We start from the raw sequence: 23,374 nt of genomic DNA on the forward strand, positions 1-23,374 counted from the left end.
CAACTTAACAAGTGTGGAGCAGAGAAGGCATGCAGTGAGCAGCAATGGCACTAGCTATGATTCTGCTTCAATGCTTTAATTGCAACCCAAAAGACATTCAGGGCCAGATATTGCAGTGCTTCATTTTTTACTGTTTTCAGCCTTTGTGCATTGAAGAGTGTTAGTAATGTTTATTGGGATTCTTTTTGTGTGGTAGGTGTTTCTATTTTTTAAACACCAAGGTTGCTCTGTCACTGAGCACCATCTTTAAGAACCAAGCAGTAAAGTAGGGTTTGTGGTCCTGTGAGGTTTCTTTGTTGGCAGGAAAAGTTGCTGCTGGAGGGAGGTGCAGGAATGGGTGAGCTGCCATGCTCACAGGCAGTTCCAGTGATAGGGACTTCTTGTTCTGTGCTTGAGTGGGCAGGGGAGGGAGGAGCTCACTGCTGAGCCAAGCTGGGTGGCATGGCTCCCAGAAAAAAGTGTACCAGCATGGAAAGCTGCACTTTTTCAGCTGACAGACAGCTCAGGATCCAGCTCTGACTTTAAAACCCACTCATCTGAACTGGAATGAACCCGCTATGGCTCAGCCTGGGCTGGAACTTTGTCTATCAACAAAGTCCCTCCAGTTTTTAGCGAAGTTCTTTTCCCAGGTAAAACTGCATCCAGAAATCTCCTCTTTTACCCTAGACTGGTTCCAGACTTTGTTTTTGTCATTATTTTGACTGGTTCTTCTGAAAGGCTTCCTTGTTTTTCCTTTATTTCTCTCACTTTACACAGCTGATCAGGTTGATGATTTGTGTTATTTTTCAGCTCTGTTCTTTAGGATTTGTCACCCCTGTCCTTCTGGTACTTACAATGTCCTCAAAGCTGCAAGCTTCCTATCTATCCCAATAAAGGTACACACAGTTTAGCTGAAGCAATTGAAGCACAAGGTATTTGACACCAACCAGTGTACACTGAGGTAGAGGGAGCAGCAATAACATTTCCAGGAAAGGCAGATGGATTTACCTGGATATAAATCAGCATAAGCCCTACACTTGATAAACACCTCACCATTATATATTATATTACATATTTACTATATTTATTTTTAAAATTGTTCTAGTTTAAAGTTTTTTTAAAAGTAATCTTTCCACAATAAGGACACATGATTTCAAAGTGGGCGATTTTGCTGATCAGAACTGACCTTTTCCTCTCATTGTCCAGAAAGAAAGGAATGGAGAAACAAGAAAGCAAAAAAAATTAAATCCAGCAATAGACAATTAAAGGATGGCCTAGGAGTCCTAATGACAAGCCAATAACGAGGGGAGAAATTTCTATTGTGTTTCTCTGGGTTTGTGTGACCAGGTGTGACCATGCAGGCAGCTCACCCTGCACAGGCTCTGATGGACCAGTGGCCCTGTGGAGAGAGGAGCCCACGCTGGGGCAGGACACAGAGGACCCAGTCTGGAGCTGTTTGTGAAGAACTGCAGCCTGGTGGAGGGCTTCAGGTGGAGGAGGTGATGTAGGACAGCCTCCCATGGGAGACCTGACAGTGGGATCAGGGGAGGAGTGAGGAGTCCTTGCCCTGGGGAGGAGGGAGCAGGAGAGACAACCTGTGATTGTCTGATGGGGAAGGAGAGAGATCTCATGAGTGAAGGTGAGCCTGGCAAGAAAGGATAGATGGGGAAGGGTTTTAAGATTTTGTTTCCTCTCTCATTACCCTGCTCTGATTGGATGGTAATAAATTAATCTGATTTCCCCAGGGTGAGGCTGTTGTCCCAGTGTTGTCCCTGTGGCAGTGACTGCTGAGTGATGTCTCCCTGCCCTTATCTCGACCCACAAGCCTTTTGCTGTGTTTTTCTCTCCCTTGTCCAGCTGAGGAGGGCAGTGCCTGAGCAGTTTTGGGGACACCTGGCACCTACTGGGGTCAGCCCACCACACACACATAGAGACAAAGATGCAAGGCTGCTACCTGCAACCAGGCTCAGAGAGAGACACCTTAACTAACAGATAGACTCATACTGTCCCTGGAAAATTTCCCAATTATATGTGTCTCTTCAGTAACGTGGACCTACCAGGAACCCATGTGCTTTGCTAGTCAAAACATTGGGAAATATCCAAAATTCAGCTATCCTGAAGTATGGTAATATGCTGTGTGTTGGTTTCTTAACTGGAACAATGGCATAATATGCATATCATACACAAACTAAATATTTTATTATGTTTTTAAGTACTAAAATAATCTTTAGTCTCTGAGAAGAAAGCACTTAAGCACTTGAGACTGCAATTAGACAAGCTTCTATTAAAGCACTTAATTTTTATCTTAACCAATCACTTAAATCAATGGAGTTTAACTTTGCTGAGTCAAGATCTAAAACCTTCATTAACTGAGGGTGAGTCCTCACTCAGCCCAGTGTCTAGACCCAATTCCCAGTCTAGATATTCAGCCTGGCCCAGCTTTCCATTCAGAGTTCCCACTCCATAGTCCAGCCCTGCTTGGAGCCAATTTACTCACAGAGAAAAAGCCAAAAGGCAAAAGGCTACTCCTTCCACTCAGGAACAAGAAAAAAAAAAAAAAAAAAAAAAAAAAAATCAAAAAACAAAACCAAAAAACCCACAAACAAAAGCATAAACAAACAAACAAAATCTCCATAATCTCTTTATCAGTTCACAAAGGATGGCTCATTCAAATTCTGGCCCTTTTCTACTGCAGTGGCAAATTCACTGGAATTGTTACAGACTAGTTGTGGCTGGAGCCTACTGACACCAATGAGTTCTGTAGGAAAACCAGTGTAATCTGCCAATTGTTTATGACATAAATTTCACTATTTGAAAGTCATTATGGACTAAATATTGTATTTGAATAAATACTGAGACAGATTTATATGATTAAGAATACATTAATAAAGCATCTTTCATTTAATTTTCTATTTCTTTGACCACTCTTAATCTAAATATTGGCTTACTTCTCTGTAATATTTAAGTAAGCATCTTTTGTCCTTAATACCCAAAGTATTCAAAGTTCATTTCTCTTTAACTAAAAACAAAAACAAAATGAAGGATGATTTCATTTCCCTTTGTTGACTCATAATAATTTCTAACTCTATTGTCTGAACATAAGAGAAAAAAAATATTTCTACAAAGCCAGGCCTATGTCCTTTGAAGGCAGCACAAAAGAGTAGCATTCTTCTTGTGATCAAGTTTTGTGCATGTTCCAGTTTCCTTAACAAGGTTAACCCCACAGTGGCATACTTAACTCTAGTGAAAGAATAATTTCAGATGTTTTCTCCATGCTGTTGGTTTATAGTTTATGGGAAAAGGCTGCCCTCTTCTGACAACTTTTCAGTTTCTTCAAAAATCTTCACACATTTTCCTAATCTGCATTTATGGTTTCCCCTTTGTTTCTCTGTAGATTGTATCAGTAGGACCATTATCCCTACTCCTCATGCTCATGCTCAGAATGATAAAACACAGAAATGAAAAGGTTAAATACACCACACAATTAATGTGTAAACTGTATGTATTTGATAAACATGATAAAATTCACCCCCTCTTCATATCAGTCAAGCAGGGAGCCAGTGGTGTCTGGTATTTTGGGCTGTGGTAGAAATACTAACTACCATACTCTCACTTTTTAAACAGGTGTCATCTTCCCATTTTCCAGACACACCCATTGCATGGGTCTCTTTATCCACAGCAGTATTGCAGTATTGCAGATTGGCAGTATCTATAAACCTTTTAGTCTGAATCCTGACTTACCACATCCAACTTTGCCTTGCAGGCTGGTCCCAGAACAGAGTGGATTGCTTTCAAATGAAATTAAATAGAAAGATGCTTTCCAGGAGCACACCTAATGCACTCTGATTAGTGTTAGGGAGTCAGCTCTTACATTACTACAGTACACAGAGGATGCAAGGGGCTGAAAATAGAACTGGAATGTGATGCCACAGAGCAGAGCCTCCTTGGCAGCTGCAGCAAATCCAGAGCTTTGTGACCTCAGCCATACAGGCTTCTTCTTACCTTGAAAGAAAGGACAGAAAGTTCACTGGAAATTGACAAATGAACACAGAATTTTAGGAGATACATATTGACCATTCAGTATTAAAATGATATTAACAGCCTCTGGAGTAATGCCTGTCACCCAGGAGTCCCTCTCCCACTGAGAACTCCAGTCTCTGGGCTATCCTGTGCTTTCTCTCTCCTGATAAGCTCAAAAGAAACCTCAGAAACTTCAAAGAGAAAAAAGAAGTTGAGGTACCAGCTGAGTGCTGTCAGTGGCAGCTGTCAAGTGCAGAAGGTGACTGTGGACTTGCCCTGTTTTAGTACCTGTTTAGGACCCCATGTCTAAATCCTTCCTTCCTGACTCATATCAGCTGTGCTGTATTGTCCTATCCCTTTCCATCCAGACATTAATGCCTCACGTGATTATTAATTTCCCTGAAATACTCCTTCAGAAGTAACCTATAACTCTATTTAAGAAACTTGCATGAGAAGAGTAGATGTTTTTAGAGTGCTTTCTTCTTCTTAAAAAGATACCCAACCTCCTTTCAGCATCTCCTTATTAAATTGCTTTCCACTTAGCTGCATATAAACCTGGCCTTTAATTCCACCATCATATATCTGCACTTCACCTTATACAAATAAGTAATTGCAAGGTGTAATCAATCCCTATCTGAGGCAGAGATCATAAACCACAGCCCTAGCTCTTATATAGCAACACTGAAATCAATAAAGCCATCCCAAATTAAACTAGAAAATGGTCTTGTCCTACATATCTTTGATCTAGACTATTTCAGCCTACTGTGAATTAAGATGGTGATGCAGCAAACATCTCCTGTCTTATACTCATTGCCTTTCATCCAAGTAAGATCCTGCTTGCTCCAGTGACTCCCAGCATTTACAGAGTTTCTTGACATATCCTTCATGTCATGCCATTCCAAACAGTATAGTTAAAAGAAAAGATGAATTTATCCAATACTAAACAGGTCCTACACACACAGAGGAAAAACAAGATTGTCTGAGTTTTTTTAAACCTGCCACTTAACAATTTAATCTCCCTGTGACTAAACACTAAATATAAATACTGCATTAAATTTCCCAAGCTTGTTGCATCTGATGGAACCAGCTTAGAGCTCATTACTACAAGTACACACTAATGAGATCCCTTTGGTATCACTACAGTACAGTGATTAATTAAAGAGCCTACATTTACTCATGGGATATATCTTTCTTCCCATGTATAGAGATTCTCCCTTACTGTTCAAAAAAACCAGGTATAAGCTCATTTTTTAAAAAAGGTTAAGAAATTTATTGTCACAAATTGGTGTTTCCATCTTACAGGTGAAAATCAAAGCACATTGGCATTACCAAGCAACCCAACAGAGATTATTGCCAAATATTGAGCCAGGAGAAAACTGGAGCATTTAGGGCAGTTGTATAAGGCAAGCATTTGCTTCCAAACCAAACTGGACTGAAATCATCTAATTCATCATTTAAGATTTTCTCGAAGGAAGCTGATTTGGTGTTTTCATCCCCTTCTGAATTTCCCCAATGGCACCTTTTTGTTTTACAAGGAACAGCATTAGTGGGTGTCCTGCACTCTGAGCACAGATGAGCTGCAGTGAGTCCAGCCTCTCTTCAGCTCTAATGCAGAAGGCTGCTCCACTCAGCCACCACCTCCACTTGCTTCAGAGCAGGGAACTCCCTGGAAGATTTCCATTTTCTGCCCGACTGTGGCATCCTCTGTTGAGTCTGGGAGCTGACACAATTAGTACAAAGTAGCATGTGGCAGCGAGCCACAGAATGCACTGCATTTCCAAACAATTACAGCCCATTTTGTTGGTGCTGGGAGACACAAGTGCTCAGCCACTTGAGAAGTGCAATTGTGTGCTGGAAACGCACTGCCTGGAACAGCCCCTCTTACAAAACAGAATTTACCAGCTAAAATTGGAAATTGGGAATAGAAAGTTTCTCTGCCTCATGTTCTTTATTGGAACTCCACTTATGAACCCCACTGCTTCTTTCCTTTTTACCCAAAGCTTATGAAAATCAAGGCCAAAAAATCACTATTCCTGTCCCACATATTTTATAGGGATGTTTAAATTGTGTAAAAATATCATTCCCTTTGTAAAATATTATAACTTCCTTATCACAGCACTGAGCAACACTTAGTCATGTCTGTATGCCTTCCTGTGTCAACAAGGAAAACAGAAAAAATTTAGGAAGGTATCTCAGTCTGATATATATCTATGCCTGAATATCACATTGAAAGATTCTAGTTCCAGACATTTGAAATCTAGTCTCAGGTCTTTGTGCTTATTTAAAGGGATTAAGTAGTAGGTATTTGGAGGAAAGGTGAGAAAAGAAAGGAGACTCAGAGACCTGTGAAGGTCAGGCTAGGGTAGATGAGAAAAAGGCTGGACAAAAACCTGTGGAATTAAATAAGGAGTGTAACAGCAGTTTCAAAAAAGAGAATATAAGATAAATTTTAAAAATCCACCCTTCCTACATAAGCATATAAGCAGACAAAAATGTCTTCTGTGTATTTCCTAATGACTCCCTCAAAGGAAAGGAACCAAGAACTACATAGTAAAATGCTCAAGCTGAGAACTTGACTATAGATATAGAAATGTAATATAAGTATGGTAATGTAATTATTATTTCTCTAGAATTAATTTTTTTTAAAGCGTCAGTCCATAAGCATGTCTGTCCACAAGTCTGTATATTTTTGGTTTATTCAGACAAGTAAAAGTCTGTGCAATGGCTGGTTCAGAGCTTTGCATGGACTGACAAACATGCACAAGCTGTGAAAACGTGCATGCCTGCCTTGGGTCACCGTATTCCATCTTCCTTACAACCCAGCTTTTGACTCACAACAAAACATACAATTCACAGGTTTTGGACACCCCACCCCACTGACATTCAGATGAAATTGGGTAATAGGTTTGATCAAACATTGCTGTCAAGTGTAGGGACAGAAGGGATATAGGAAAGGAAGGAAATGGATAATGTGCATAGGATGCATTTGCATGGCAAACCAGCATGAAACACACAAAACAGCCTTGCAGAAGAAAAATAAACCTATCTGTCCTCCAATAAGTTCCATCAGGAAAGGCAGTCTGGGACAAGAAAAAATTTTTTTCTGAATTGGAGGAGGTAATCTTTTTGTATCAAATATTCCTGCTCACATCCCAGTACTTGGAAAGCTCTCAACCCGAGCAGCAGCTCTAATTCCTAGAGGCCCAAACAGAAACAAAATGAAAATATATTTATTTCACTTCTAAATTATTGTCCTTATAATAGACATTACATTGTTTTGTATCTGAAACAACACTGCCCCGTCCATTGTATTTATTTAAAAAAAAAAATCTGAATGTCTGTGATAGCATTCATCTACAATGAGCATAAAGATAACAGATTTAAACTGGAAAATTTACAAATGTACTCACAAATATTATTGTTCCGCTTCTCATACTGAGACATCATATAAAGAGAAAATGTGAATTCATTTATCCAATGAACACAGAACAACAAAACTGTTGTGTATCAGATCCATAGATCACATGCACAGTATATTAAATTCACTTAGTAGACAGATCATTATGTTTCCATGTAAAAGCCATTACAAATAATAAATATTTAAATATACATATGACAAATAATGTGCCAGGATTATGCAGATAATTCATATTTAATTCAGCAGTTACTATTGCTAACAAATAGTAACGAACAGACCACTGCATGTTCTCCAGCATGATGCATTTACTTTACTCAAATAATTTTCCAAGCACATACATATCTGAACTTTTCAATTAATTTCAGCCTAAGGCACTCAGAGCAAGCACTGCACATTATCAGGTAGACTCTTGAAAAATAAATCTAGCTTATCTCATTTCCTTTCTCATTGCAGTCTTTATCCTGAGGAAGCATCAAAATGTCACTGCTCTGAGAGAAATTAGGTTAGTAGTAGCCCTCTTTCCATGTACCCCTCTCAGAGCAAGGGATAGGTTTGAAGGTCAGCTCAGTGTTCTCCATCAGTACAAAATCATATCTGCACAGCTGTGGCCTACAAAGGCAGAAAAGGAAAAAAAATCACAATAGAAAAAGTTAACTTTAACAGAAAAAATATTCAGTATTTGAATTATTAAAGGTCCAGTATTTATCAGCTCTCAGAGACAGTACTTAGGACAAGACGTGTCTTCTTGTCTATGTTTATACCCTATTTTATGCATTCCTAGAGTAGCTTTGACAGACTGAAAAGCACCCAAACATCAGCTGGATGGTGCAAAGAAGTGTATCCCACTGGTCTGAAGTACAAAGATGCAGCATTTCATCCATTACAGCTATTAATCTGCAAACTAATGCTTTAGCAGCATGACCCAAACTCTGCACAATTCCTGTTAACAAAGAGCCTGAATAATTTATTTTGAGTTCCCTTGGTAGGAAAATTTCTCTGCTTTTATTGTACATAGGAAAGCAAAGAACCACATCATAATATTTTCTCTTTCACTTGCAATGACAGCATTTGTAAGAAATTTTAATGCAAGAGAGCAATTTTTCTCCTAAACACCTAGAAAACTCACAGCTGACTAATACTGCATGAACACAAAGAGAGGCCACAAAGGGAGCCACCTATACATTAAAAATATGCTTTTTGAGGTCAATGTAAGTGCTCTGCCTTTTAAGGGAGAGTCAGGTCACAATCCTGTTCTTTTGTAATGTATGTAATCCTGCACTATTGTAATGGATGGGGTGAGCTGGTTGAACAGGACACACCTCTGATGGCACCTCCATAGCATACAGGCTATGAGACTTATTTTATTTAAAATTATCTTCTCAATTGCTCTGAACTCATAGATGTGGCTATACCACACAATTCATTTCAGCCTGGGATGTAGAATAGAGTGAAACAGCAAAAGGAGAGAACAGCACATCAGGCATTTCTGTTGCTGCCCATTCATATGAGATTTCCAACCAGTTAAGGCTTGACCTGTCTATGTGTGAAGGGACATCTACTTCTACTTAAGATTTCTTCTTAAGAATATGACACCTTTTAAAGTCTCCACAAGGTTATGACAGAAATTTTATGACTAAAGGGATCAAGACAAATTCTGGTATTCTGCACAATGAAAAGCATAGAATTTCATCCACTCCTTCATCAAAAATTAGTTTTGATTTGAATTCAGTATTTCATTATTATAGCATTTTTACACAGGGGAAAAAATACCTAGACAAACCATAATGCTGAATTCTAGAAATAAAAGCAACATATTTTATCTAATTTGAAGTGCAAGTCATCTCAGTTTGTGATTACTGAGTAACAGGAATGCCTCACAGGAGAGGAGCCCTGAGCAGTGAGCAGGTTCATCAACAAGGAGCAAAACACAAAAAATGTTTTTGTTAGGTGAGGCTTCCTTAAACCATCAACCCAAATGGCTCCTCTGCTGTCTACTAAAAAGCATGGGCATGCCCCACTTGTTCAGAAGAGGTATTTGCAAGGTCTTTATATTATCTCAGTTCTTTTTTTGGTCAAAAACCCCAGAAGTGTCTAGGCTAAATATCTTTGAGACATCCACCTTCCCCTTTAACTGAGTTTGAATTCACTGATGGATTCATTAGCTTTTTTGGGATAACTGACACCTGGACATGCACAAGTTAGCAAAGTTTTCTGATTTCATGGGTGAGCAGAAATTATATATCTCAGGGATCAGCAGAAAGCATGAAAATTATGTGTACCTTTCAGCTGTCCCATATTCACCCACCATCTGTGTGAACAGGGGACCAGCCAGCAGACAATTGTCTGTGATACTCCCCAAACTCCCACAGTTTGCCATTAACCCAGACCTGGGAGACTGGGCAGGATTTTATCCCTGCATCTGTGCCCTGGTTTTTATCTACTACTGTGTTGTGAATAATTTAAATATTTTAATGTAGTTTCTAGTTGATCCTCCTGTATTCAAGTAATTGTTGTAATTATATGTAAATAAGGTAAATATAGGTTGGTATAATTACAATGAGCAATTAGGTAATTATGCCAACCAATAATGCTGTAACATCTGCATTTAAATTACCTTCACATGCTGATTCAATACAGTATTTTTTACTGTTCTCTGAAAGTAGCTAACATGGTCCTACAGCTGCAATCTGATGAGGCTCCACATGAAGGACTTTAGTGGATCCTATATTAAAGCACATCAAGTGCATCTTACTTTTAAACTAACAAGAGTCAGACTAACAGGAATGAAAACTCAAACCCTCTTCACTGAATACCTTTCTTGTTTACTTGCTAGATCATTATCTTAGGAAGTCCCAAATGCTGACAAGCTTACACAAAATATATCTTCTGATTTATCACCACTGGGCTGAGAAAAAAATTGGAATATGATTTAGAATTTTTCACCCTCTCTCAGCACCAATTGCTTTCAGATAAAATCATGACACTTTCACCTGAGAGCTTTAGACTTATGGCTTTCAGTAAGTTAATAAAATCTAATGTATGTGTATTCTGGGGTACTATTTTAATTATTGAGTGTTTTGTTTATTCCTAAGTCTCTCCCATCCATCTCCTCCTCTTTATCAGTAAATCTAAAATAGTAGATTAATTTAAGAAAGTTTCATAATTTTTGCAAAGTATCATACTCATTTTCTACAAGGCTCTTATCATACACCATATAAGAAATCCTAAATTTTACATCAAGTTAATAAAATACACTGACTTAAGACTTATTAAGCATTGTAATATTATTCTCACTCATTACTCATTTGATGTTACTTATTTGATAAGCATTTTTAAATTTTTATTTTAAATTCTGTCTTTCATGAATCTGCCATTAAAAAGAAATAAAATAACAACTCCAAATAAAGTATTCTTGCTACTCATGGATATTTTTTACCTATTCCATGTAATATGTTCTTTTTACAAGATGCAACTGCAAAAATTTAATTTTAATTTTAATTGTACAAGGAAATTTGGAGATTTAAAAAATGAACATATAGTAATACTGCTGAAATATTTTAAACCAGAATTCATAAAAGCTTAGTGATTACACAGAATTATAAAAAAAACCCCGAAAAATAAACAACAATAAACAAAAAATAAAAAATAAAAAAAAATTCAGATTTTTAAATTTTAACTGTCAGCAGACACAGACTGTATTCTGATCTCAGAATAATGTTTTGCCTTCTTCAATAAGACAAAAAAACCCCAAACTATTCCAGTGGCACGTGTTGCTGAAGTGTTCCATTTCACACCTGGGTGTGAAAAGCTGTGTACAGACACATGAGAAAATCAGAAAAGTGCCTGATAAAATTTATCTTATGGAGGAGAAGCTGTCCATGCAGGTGTCAGTCAGGCTGCTCCTTGAGAGCTGTGACACACAGCATGAGTGACACCTCCATGCACAAGCTGCTGTGCACTAAGTGTTAATGCACACAGCAGCTCTTCCACATGACCAGCTGGATCATCAGGAGGATGAGAAGAATATTCATACACTTAGTAATATGCAATTACAAAAATTATTGCAGGGAAATACAGGTTACTGAGAAAACATCCTGAGCACCTTAGTTGATACCCAGCTGTGGTACATGACAAACACTCACCTCTTTGGATTGTTGAGGGATTTCAGCTTCATCTGAAGAATCCTAAGTTTGTGTTTTGGGCCTATTAAAGTCTTTGTAGAATAGGTCAAGGAAATTTTTGCAATGTTTTCAATGTCTCTGTGAAATCCAGTCAGTATTTTCACTCTTTTATATTGCTGAAATGTTGAAGCTTCACTAAAGAAAAATGTTTAGTTAGGCTTGTGTTAACTGAGTAATATTCATTATTATTAACCATTATCATTAAACTGGGACATCTTGTGAGATGAATCAGCCTTGAGCATTCAGAACAAGGACAGCTGGAGCAGATTCAAGCCAGGACCAAGCAAGGACCTGGGAAGGGATTGTTTCAGTGAGGGGCATTGCCCCTGACACTGAGCCCCACCCAGGGAATGGTGCCATGGCCAAGTCTGTACAAACTCAAGATACTCCTTCAACTTACAAGCCAACAAGTTAAAAGGTTTAGGAAGCTCAGAAAATTAGTCCTATAAAGTGATAAAAAAAAGATTTAAAAACAAAGAGCAACATACCTATTCATCTGTGACTCTACTGTGTTCCCAGCATAGTCTGTTATTTTAACATTAATGAAACCTCTCCTAGTGCTTTTATTCCAGGTAGTAATGTCCAGTATGTAGTTGTACACTGCAGGAAGAGATAGGAAATCATGAGAGTCAAAAAATTACCTCAACAGGAAATAGTTGGTATTATAATCCTGCTAAATGTATTCACTAGTAGATGATAGGAATAGTGATTCTTTACTTTTATGCAACCAGTTCAAAAGAGAATAAAAAGCTGACCTGCTGCTGATCTGCCTTGCATCCTCAGAAACCCTGACCTGGCCTTCTGGAATCATCACCAGCACTGGAATCACCTTTACTGCTCCCAGTCTGGACACCAAGTAAAACTTCCTTTATTTTTTGGCATGCTGCATATTATCATTCTCTCCTGAAAAACCAATCCTCATATGAGGCCTTGCCTTGCTCAGGTTTCTAATTTCCCTTCTTTTTAAGACCTCTTGCTCATTTCTGTTTCCTCAGGTTTCCAAATTTTTAATAATTAAGACTATAAGTAATAAATACTATATATATATAGTGTTTATTATATATATATGTATATATGTATGTATATTTATTTATTTATTTATTTATTTATTTATTTACTTACTTACTATATATATTTACTATATATAAATTAAGATTTATTTATAAATAAATCTTTTTCAGTCTGGTTTGGTTTGTTTCCCAATTTTGCTTTTTTTTTTCCTTCTTGATTTTGCATATTTTCCTTTAAATTTATACTATCATTACAATATTCCTTATTCTGCTCCATGTGCCTCCTCCTATCTTTGATAACATTTCTTTCCTTCTTTCCTCCACCACCAGAGAGGGGCAGGGGAGAACAGTAGTACCTGGTTTGGGTTGAGCTGAAAGACACTGGGAAGAGGAGTTTTTTATGTAAATTTTGTGCAAAAAAAAATTATTTAAAATTTCTGGCTTCCTTCTTCCTCTTGGCAGTCCATCCCACTACTTTTAAATTTACATTTCTTTCCCACTTCACACAGCATTGCTTTTTCTTCTGCCACCACCATTCTTCTTCCTCCACTCTGTGAACTGACCTTTAGTTCATGGCTTTTTACATCATCTTACACTGTGGCTGACCCTAACATGCTACTTTTAACATGTTTTCACTCCAGATCAGCTAAAAAATAACAGTAATAAATTTTTATAAAGAGGTTTCATGTATGTGTTTAGTCACTCACTGCAGAATGGGTCCTGGCCCGAGGTATCAAAGTAAGCTTTTGTTGGTGAGCTATAAGGAATCAACAGGTTTTTCCATCTATCAGCATGATAACCTGAAATCCAAAGTTTAAATATTTCATTTCAGACATTTAGCAAAATCATGATACACATATATTTACACAAAAAAAATCATAAATTGACAAATTTGGCTTTAATTTTCTTAAATATCCTCTGAGAAAGAAAACTGACTAGAAAAAAGAAATCCTCTGAGTATAACAGACTGTAGTATGCAAGTAGTTAATTCCTCTAATATATTATTATCACTAAAATGACATAATGTAATAGTTACCTCTTTAGTCTAGATACTAACTCCAAAAAATAGTGCCTACAAAATCCTGAAGAAGTAATAAAAACAAACCCAAAACCATAGCCCACATACTTGCAGAGAGCACTTACAGAATAGATTTCCCTTCTTTCTTTTGAATCATTAAATATTTTTAAATTTTTTAGCCTATTTGTAGATATTGTTTAATAAAATATAAGATACTCTGCAAACCCCCTAAGCTCATGGATTTAATACAGAAAGAAATTTATGCAAATTTTTTATTCCAGGATTCTTGTCTTTGGGGTTTGATAACAGCCCTTGTTTCTAGAATGGATGATCCTGTTCTCTCCCTGTTAACCTCTCTGCCTGGACAAGGAGGGCTGATCCCAGGCTGCAGAGCTGACACCTCAGGAAAGATTACAGCAGAAGGATGCTGCTTCTCCACTCAGTGCCCAGACTCAGCAGCTGACTGGGGAAATATTTCTCCACTCCTACCTTGGGTATTCTGTCCAAGTGCATCAGGCATGGCTAATACCTGGGAAAGTCCTGGAGTCTTTCTTTCCTACTTTAAAGACTCATTAAAGTTAGAGTTTTTTCATAAAATAGCACACAGATGTATCTATGCTTTTTTTCCTAACCTGATGTAAATAATATAGCATGCCCATCCCAGTGTAAGAGTTCAAAAAAAGACAAGATATAAGTTGAAAGTTAACTTCTAATTATGTGGTGTTTAAATTTCTTAAATTTAAATTTCCTGCTCACTAGGAAAGGCTGAAATCACTTACCCAGTACTGGGCAGGACATTGGCTGGAAAGCATCACAATCAACACATTTTCCTCTCTTGAAATCCAAATAAGAGTCACAAGGATAAGTTATTATGTCACACTTGCTTTTCAGAGATGATAAGAAGAGGAAGACAGCTCTCTGATGGTCACATTTGAAAAAACTAGCTCCTTCAGAGGAGAATAAAAAAAATAAAAAAAAAAAAGAAACATAAAAAGAATACTTTATACTTTTTATTAATGAAAAAAGGTGTTATGTAAGTAGAATCATAGAATGGTTTGGGTTGGAAAGAACCTTAAATATCATCTTGTTTCAGCCCCTCTGCCTTGGGCAGGAGCACCTTGCACTACACCAGGTTGCTCAGAGCTCCATCCAACCTGGCCTTGAGCACTTCCAGGGTTCATCCTGTGGTACATCCACAGTTTCTCCATGAAACCTGTGCCAGTGCTTTACCACTCTCTGAGTGACAGTTTTGGCCAAAAAAAAATTACCATGAGGAACATTTCAGAGATTCTTTCTGGGAAAAATAAATTCCTTCCTTTCCTGAAAAAGTAAGCATTGGGAATTGTAGAGAAGACCATTGTGCTGGCTTAGGGATTCTCCCATACTCACACAAGTGGAAGCCTTAAGCCTTTGCAGCAGCTCTAAGTGGTAGCAACAATTGCAGTTTAGTAATGGGAAACACTGACAGAAACAAATATATCCAAAAGAGTAAACAAAAACAATTGCCAGCAACCTTGCCTAACACTCATGGAAGCTGAAGTAAGCAAAATTCTGCATCAAAAGATCATTTCATAAAACTTTTTTCATCCTAGAGCCTAAAAGACATATCTGATGCCAAAACCTAGTTCATCATTGCCAGGCAGGAGAAACCTAAACCACAGTGGGGATGGGGAAGCTTTGCCTTCCATGTCATAGGCAAGGGATCCTGCCCAAGCCACTGGGACACAAACACCTTCCCCCAAGCCTGGACCCATACAACCATGGAAAAATAATGATCATTATATTAGGATTGTATATGTAATACAGTAACATAATTCCATCATGACAATATCAGTGATATGATGGGATATGTATGCTATAGCAAGATTATTTTCAAATATCTTTATAATTTTTCTTTTGCTGCATAGGGATGGAAAAGAAAGAATACAGTCTCAGGTCCCATATTGCTAAGTGCAGTGTACATTCAATTCAATTTAACCTTTTTTAATTTATCCCAAACTTTTCTTCTCATTAATTAAACATATTTTTATTTACCACTGAAAAATGTTTTTGGACAACCAGGCTGATCCATTCCTCCATTTGGATAGAAATCAATGGTTCCTAAAGGCTTCTTGAAACCTAGTACTAAAGTAAAAACATCATGAATGAAAGAAATCAACATAAACAGAATTACAAAGCCAATTATTTATCATCACATTCACTCCAAAAACCATGGAAGTTTTAAAGACAATTTTGGCAATTGTAACATTCTTTTTGTATTGTAAATCAAAGTCATACTATGAGGTAAAAGTCAAGGGCTTTTTTCTCTTTATATGTAAAATGCTGTACACAAATGTATACAAATTGTGTAAGATTCCTACTGCTGCAAAAGGGAAAGAACAGAAACAGATATAACTGAGATAATATTTATATAAATAAATTTATGAAATTAATGTTCTCTCCAGAATCCAGAATCTTTCCCAGTGCAATTTTCATTAGAGAAAATATTTCCATTATTTCCAGGACATTGGATTCTGAAGTACACTAATATCAGCAGTAAATCAAAGTAGGAAAATTTGTATCTATCCTATAAAAGTAAGCAAAATTCCATGAGTAAGAGTTAATTAAATCTGAGTTAATTCCTTTTTACCACACATTATCTTTATTCACATAGTAGGAACATTACAAAAGATGCTATTTTACAGCCTAACATTTAAATGTGTATAGAAAAATGCTTAAAATTGAATATTATTAAGGAAGCTGATATCAAACTATACAAATAATGGGACAATTTTGGTATTAAAATATATTATATAATATATATATTTCATGAATTTGAAAAATGAAACCAGAGATTAAAGCATGGATGAAGCAGACTTTACAATGTTCTCCTTTTTAACCTTACAGTAACATGATTTAGTGTTTTAAGCAGTGGCTCTGAGGTACTAAGTTGATACAGCAGACCTGACTGTCTCAGAGGGGATTAATTCAGTGATCACCCTGTGCTTGCAGCCTCTCTGACTAGACACACTTGCACAGCAAAAGAACGTTCCTGCTAACACAAAATATTCTCCTGCAGCACTATCTGGATGTTACTGAAACAGCTTATCCCTTCTCTTCTGCTTTCCTGCCTTTCCTCAAGCTGAAACAGGCAAGTCATGCTGTGCTATTACCATCAATATCTGAATGGATCACATCCACAAACTGTGCATCAGTAGGATCCAGCCTGTGCTCTGGGGGTCCTCCAGTGAACGAAGGGCCTGCTGGATCCAGACCTGAATAAAAACAACATTTACATCATGAGCCCTGGGCTCCTTCTACAGGTATATAAAAGATCAACATCTGAGCATTATGCAGCAGTGAGTCTTCATTTTCTTGGTATAAAATTTTAATTTTTTTTTTAGATAAAAAGCATTACTTTTTTCTTCAACTTGCTAAGAAAAACAAACATTCCTACCACTGATCAACCAATATCTATGAATTTTTCTTTTTCCACAACTAGATGTGTTCATCTCCCATTTATTCAGATAAATATAAGCCAAGAGTTTTGGGGATCAAATCAGGAGAATTTGTTTTTCCTTTTCCCCAAAAAATGCTGTAGCTATTATACACTTCATAAAACCATAGTGCACAATATAACTGCTCTCATCTCCAGAACACAGACACTCAGGTAGCATATCATTTAAGTGGCATTTAGATGTAGCACTCAATTTTCATTTGAGACACTAGAAGCAACCAGGTTGGAAAATTTAATCTGTAATTTATGTCTTGAAGGCAGACTTGCTCAATTTCCTGAACTGCTATCAGGGCTGTATTTTTCCTCCTGTATGTCATCAAATATTCAGTTCTCGTTTGTCCATGTCTCAGTGCTCTGACAACAATGCAAGGTACAATAGAATATGTGCACTGGGATTAAAAGCCTCACCTGTAATTCTGCCAAGTTTGCCATCATACTTCTGGCCAACAAAACCAGCTACATGAGCACCAAGACTGACTCCAATCATGTGCATAGAGTCAAGAGAAGCTCCACCCACCTATCAGGGGAAAAAAAACACCAAAGCCACTCACACACAGAATTAATGGAACAAAAATCAGTAGTCTGATTTAGTTTTCACTTTTTTTCAGTACTTTAAATTTTATTTCTAACTTTCTAGCTCTTAAAAAAAAAAAAAAAAAAAAAAAAAAAAAATATTATTATGAATTTCTTTTCAGTTTTCAATTCTATATTAGTTAAAATGTAGAAATTATGAAAAATGTAAAAAGGAAGCTTGAGTCACACTTCTCCTGAAATGCCACATTAGTTAGAAGGGGAGCAGGGAAGGGAAGAGGAAGACATTTATCAGATAAAAGAAACCAAAACTACAAATGAGGAAAAAAAACTATTTCCCAGCTTTATCCTTCCAATAAAGTAAATTAAAAATATTATACCATTAACAAATACTTATGCCACACAACTGCTGAATAATGGTGCCAAATGCACACCTTAAAATGACTATTCTACAAAGCAGGCAGTATTCAAAAAAACCCAAATAAAAACCTACTGAAGAGCTCCAAGACAGTATCAGCTGACCTAGCTGGTATCCCTGCAAAATGATGTGGAGACACACAGGATCTGAAATATCCATATGTCTCAAAATGAATTGGAAAGGCACCACAACAGCTTGTAAGTGTGAAACTGATAGCTGTAGGACACTCAGACCCCCCTCCCACCACTCTCAGGACTCACACATGCTGTCACTGTTTGCCAGGCAGATCTGTAAACAACAATCAACTTGGTGACTCCTCTTATTGTCCTATTTAACTTTCTTTAAATTCCATAACGATAAATCTAGTGGTGCAATTGCAAATTGCTATCACTGTATCTAGTCCCAGAGGACAGATTCTGGTAGGCTTTGTCTCCTTTCACTCAGCCTTTCTCAAAATTTTGATGTTTTTCTCAAATTCCATGTGAATATTTTTTACTGCACAGCATTCAAAATTTCTGCATTTCTGAGAAATAAGTGTTGAGAAAAGAAGAAAATTCAAGTGACAAACCAGGCAATGGCATAAATAACATCATTACATGTTTTGTTCATTTGATCAAGCAATAAATCTACAGCCCAGTTATGACCACTGGCATCAACTGTGATTTCAGCAACTGCTTCTAGAGACAAGAAGTTTATACCATTTTGGAATTAATATTTATATCTTTGCCAGTGGTTTATTTCTCATTTAAAACCTTTATTTATTATAGGTTAATAGTAAAAAGTGTAGTGCAATGTCTTTGTAAATTTATGCTGCATGATATTTGATCACCTCTCCCTTCACTTCCCCACTGCTGAATTCACTCTTTCCAGAAGACCTAAAACTTCCAGCTGGTTCAAGAAATCAGATGCACTTTTGTGCAACACAACACACTTTCAGGCACATTTCAGTGAAAGGGAACCAGAACTCAGGTGAAGTTAAATATATTCATGTAAAGTTAGTAATGCCTCTCTAAAGAAATGTGATTTGATATTGTTCACTGGACTTCTCTATAGATATATTTTAAATATCCATTCCCACTCAAGCCATGCTCTGGACACTTATTCAGAACAGATGCAATGCTTTGCCTTACCAGCATCTGGTCGACATAATTCTTCAGGATTTCTGCAACTTTTCTGCAGTTTTCCACAGCAGTTCCGTAATTCACAGTGGTAGCACCACGATTCCAATCAACAATAATGAGATTAATATCCTCCACAGACAGTAAAAGCTTCTTCATGTCACCCAGCCATGCTGGAGGAGATCCTGTTGGCCTGAAGCCATGAATAACAAAGACAGTTTTCTTGGTTGTGTTCAGGTACTCAGATGCAGTAACGCTGTGTTCAATGAGTCTCTCAGAACAATCTTGATTTTCCCTCGTGTACAGGAGCAGCTGAACGTGCAGTTCTGTTCCAGACAAAGCATTGCCTATGTTAAGGTCTGTAAATTCGGGACATTTTTGTTCCTCATCTGAAAAAGATTAAAATGTTAAGACAGTCATTTGATGAGTTGGGGTACCTGAAATACCACCCCTTCCCTTTTCTTTCTGTATCTTTTTCTGCTGAAAGTGGAGAACTTCCATTTTCTTTACTCTTGACCTTTGGAAAGATGTGCCAATACATGCACTGAACAAGGAACTACAGTTCAAATAATAATTCTGCAGATACCACTATGCTCCTCCAAACCCTTCAAATGTGAAATTATCCCAATTTTTCTTGAACAGTGTATTTTTCTCCTTATAAGTACTAATTAGTAGTCAGTGTTGATAAGATCCTTTACTTCACCATCAAAGGCAGGTTCTCAGAATTTTTCACAACAAGTGTGTGCTGTATAAACAGGAAGGCTGTTGTGGTTCTTTCTTCCTCTTTGGGCCAGGGTGGCTGTGCTGCCAGTCCTTAGACCTTATTTGTTTGATCTAGCAATAAAAAATAGCTGTTTTTGTCAGGCAAAACAGGAATTATCCAGAACAATTTCCTAGCTTTGGATCACCATAACAGCACCAAGTAACAAAAGCAGAAGAAACAAAGAATCATGCTCTAAGTTTGAAAAAATAAGAATTAATGGCACAAGACAAATAGTAGGATTTAGCATTTCTGTCTGTACATGGGCAGGCAGGGTGTACCAGGTTAAGCTGGTAAACAAAAGGATGGAGATTTTTAAAGGAGTCTAAAAAGACTAAATTTCTCCCCTGTCTGGTTATCAACATCCAAAATTCACACTTTAAAGATACGTTTTGGTTGCTGAGGTCCCATTGTGTGGATAAAGCACTTCAGGACTCTGGGCAGAACACCAACACCTGTCACAGTTCTTCTGCTACAGCCTCTTCACCCTTGCTATGGTGTTAGTTGGTTTTTGGCCAAGGTTTTTGGCCCATCTCCTGACTTCTAGTGGGTTACATTACTTTAGGCAAGACTTTTGTCTCTCTGGTGCTTGATGGCACCTTTCTGAACTCTTCTGTCATTAAAGTCTATGCAAAACAAGTCACTTTCAAGAAAGCAAAAGTGATAAAATAAACATTGTCTTCTTAGTTCCTTAAAAATAATATAAAAAAATAACCTGAATTTCTCTGTTTTTTTGAGTCATAAGAGAAGCAGTTCCAGCCCTTCTCCTTTTCCCAGAGAACAGCTCACAGGCAGAATCAAATCCACCATATCTGAGGTGGACAGCAAGACTGCACCCCTTCTTAAAGCTGCAAAAATCAAGTGTGGGTGGCTCACAAGGTGTCTGAAATATGTGTTCAATACTAGAGGTCAGGTCTAAGCAAAGCTAAACAATGTGAATTATGGTGTTCAAGGTGCAGTAAAGATTCAGTAAAGGCACTAATTCACTAATTTAGTGACCAATCACTTCTAATGCCAAATTATGTGTCTAACAAGGACTAGACTGGTCCCCTCTGGGCTGGACATCACAAAAAAAAAAAAAAAAAAAAAAAAAAAAAAGATATAGTTCAAATAAGAGCCAGCTTGAAGTTACACAATTTTAAAAATAACCTGAAACCCCCTGCTGCAAATCAAGCAGACAAAAGCTTTATGCCTATTGTCATGATACGACAGTAACTACAATTATTGCATAAAGAAAAAGACAGAATTATATTTCAAAATAAATACCAGTGTTTTCCTAATTTAAACACATAATAATATAAGTAATTTTACTGAGATTACTAGACAGTTTATTAACTAACTGATACAGGAAGGCAACTCATTTCATCACTTGGACTTATCCAAGAAGTTCTGAAAGTGAGAACTCTTCAGGTGGATTTAATAAAAATAATAATCAAGAACTTGGTAAAATCATGCATGTGATGTTAACAATACGTGTCACATTTGATTTCTGGTTTTCATATATTTACATATAATGATAAAATTAGAATATCAATTACATTACACTAACTTCATCTACTAAAGTGAAAATAAAAACCAGTCACTTGATTATAGTTTCAAAGGTACAACATGAAACTCTCATTTTGCCTGATGTGGTCTTTAAATCCAAGTTTAATCACTGATCCTTAAAATTCACTTCTTCATATCTAAAATATAAAAGACTCATGTTAAAGTATTTCTCTATAGCCCTTTAAATATTTTGATTTTCTTTTTAATCTTTTGATTAGTAGAAATAAAAATTATTTATTCTAAAACCAGTGGAATGACATTGAGATAAACCAGACACAGCCTGTTCCATGGGAGTGAGAAATCTATCACAAGGAAATTATTTTAACTGCCAAACCTATTTACTAGCTGGCAAATGTCAAAAGGAAGCAACTCCTTTACTCTTGGCTGTGAAATGACAGAAGTTATTCTTTCAAAAGTAAATAGAGAATAAAACCAAAATGATGATGTCTTTACTGTGGAATTAGATAAGTACTACAAATAGGTTTATAGATTTAATACTTTGAATTGTTTAGCGAGGAGTCATTGGGGGAAGTTTTACAAATTCCTGTTTCTCCTTGAGCACTGGAAGCAATACCCAGCTGCCCTTGGTGCAGTCTCGTTGGAGTACTCACTCTTTTCTCTACAATCAAAACACACACGTAAGCATTGGGCTGGTACAAATGCACTTCAATCCAGTTAATGTATAATTTTAACTTTCTTTTGCATGTTGGTAAGCATTTTAATTATCCTGTGGGGTTGAAAATGGAAAAATCTGAAGTGCACAGTGTTTCTTGTAACTAAATTTTACTATTTAAAATGTAACACATAACTTGAAAATCCAAGCACCTATCAAATGAGCAACAACCAATAAACTGAGTGTACTAAGACTGTTTCATGATTAGGACTACTTTGTACAAAGTGCACATACCTGAGCCAGTCTCTGGGCAAAGTACAAGCCAGAGATAAAGTATCAGGCTTGGTTCTATTTACTTTAAAATGAAAACTTATGTCTCAGTTTGAAAGTTATTGAATTCTTTTTACTAATCATCTGCTTCGTTAGGAATAAATCATAAGATTTTATCTTGATCTTTTGGCCAATTTAAATGAAGGAATATCCATTTTTTAAATATTTGATTAAAGCGAAGATTCTACATGGCAAATAAGCTAATGGTTCTTACCTGTTTTCACCCAGTATATCAAACAGATGAAGAAACACAATTTCAACATGTGGAAGTGGAGAAAAAGTGATGTGTAGTATCCACAGACAAGTGGCAAATAGAGTTTCCTTATGCTAGACTTCTAGCACAACTGAATGACACCAGAGAAGTGAGTGAGTAGGAAGCAGAAGGCAAAGCTGTAGTCAAGCTTCTGCAATTTATGACTCCTCCTATTGAGTGACTTCTGTAGATAGGGTGGTTTCTGGGCTTTGAGGGTTGGGACTGATTTTTAATCTATTTGCCTCTGTCTATCAGCAGATTTACACGTAACCAAGTAATGTCATGTGTTACTGACAACTCCTGCATGTGTGGAGCCCAGGAGGTGAGGGAACTGCTGGTGCATCCTGTTAAAGATCCACAGTGTGGGGGGGTTTAAGTGTTTCACTGAACTGCAGTTAGGGGCACTGAGATGGGCAAAAAGCTTAGAACAAAAATTCATTCTTCAGACAGAAGGATCTTCCTGTAAGAACTTGAAAATAATTCTGGGAACTGTATCTCCGGAGATCTTGTTTCCATAAAGTTATCATCTGAGCTTTTCCAAGGATTCATTCTCTAATCTAAATCCAGAGAGGGTCTGAAAATCCCCTCTGACAGAGAAATGGAGCTTAGAGTCTCACAAACCTCACCTAGATATTGATTTGCTCTGTGTTTTTTAACCTCATTCCCTCTGTATCCCAGCTG

At 37.0% G+C, this 23,374-nt stretch overlaps 1 protein-coding gene across 1 annotated transcript; it reads right to left on the bottom strand.

Moving 5' to 3' along the window:
* Positions 1-7,213: 7,213 nt before the first annotated feature.
* Positions 7,214-22,890, bottom strand: LIPI (lipase I). Its single transcript, XM_056497299.1, has 10 exons — positions 22,655-22,890; positions 19,202-19,578; positions 17,531-17,639; positions 16,779-16,880; positions 15,661-15,750; positions 14,406-14,573; positions 13,316-13,408; positions 12,087-12,198; positions 11,560-11,733; positions 7,214-8,026 (listed from the first exon to the last, which is right to left on the bottom strand). The coding sequence occupies exons 1-10, from the start codon at positions 22,701-22,703 to the stop codon at positions 7,921-7,923; spliced, it is 1,380 nt and encodes a 459-aa protein (XP_056353274.1). The 5' UTR covers positions 22,704-22,890; the 3' UTR covers positions 7,214-7,920.
* Between the last annotated feature and the right edge of the window lie 484 nt (positions 22,891-23,374).

The sequence above is a fragment of the Oenanthe melanoleuca genome, chromosome 1, assembly GCF_029582105.1.
Source record: "Oenanthe melanoleuca isolate GR-GAL-2019-014 chromosome 1, OMel1.0, whole genome shotgun sequence".
NCBI classification, from domain to species: domain Eukaryota; kingdom Metazoa; phylum Chordata; class Aves; order Passeriformes; family Muscicapidae; genus Oenanthe; species Oenanthe melanoleuca.

Excerpts from the sequence above, each read along its gene's own strand:
- LIPI (XM_056497299.1), bottom strand. The coding sequence starts at position 22,703 with ATGTTGAAATTGTGTTTCTTCATCTGTTTGATATACTGGGTGAAAACA. Across the intron at positions 17,640-19,201 it reads ATTATGTCGACCAGATGCTG|GTGGGTGGAGCTTCTCTTGA; the intron begins GTAAGGCAAAGC and ends TTCCCCTGATAG. Across the intron at positions 13,409-14,405 it reads AATGTCCTGCCCAGTACTGG|GTTATCATGCTGATAGATGG; the intron begins GTAAGTGATTTC and ends TTTGGATTTCAG.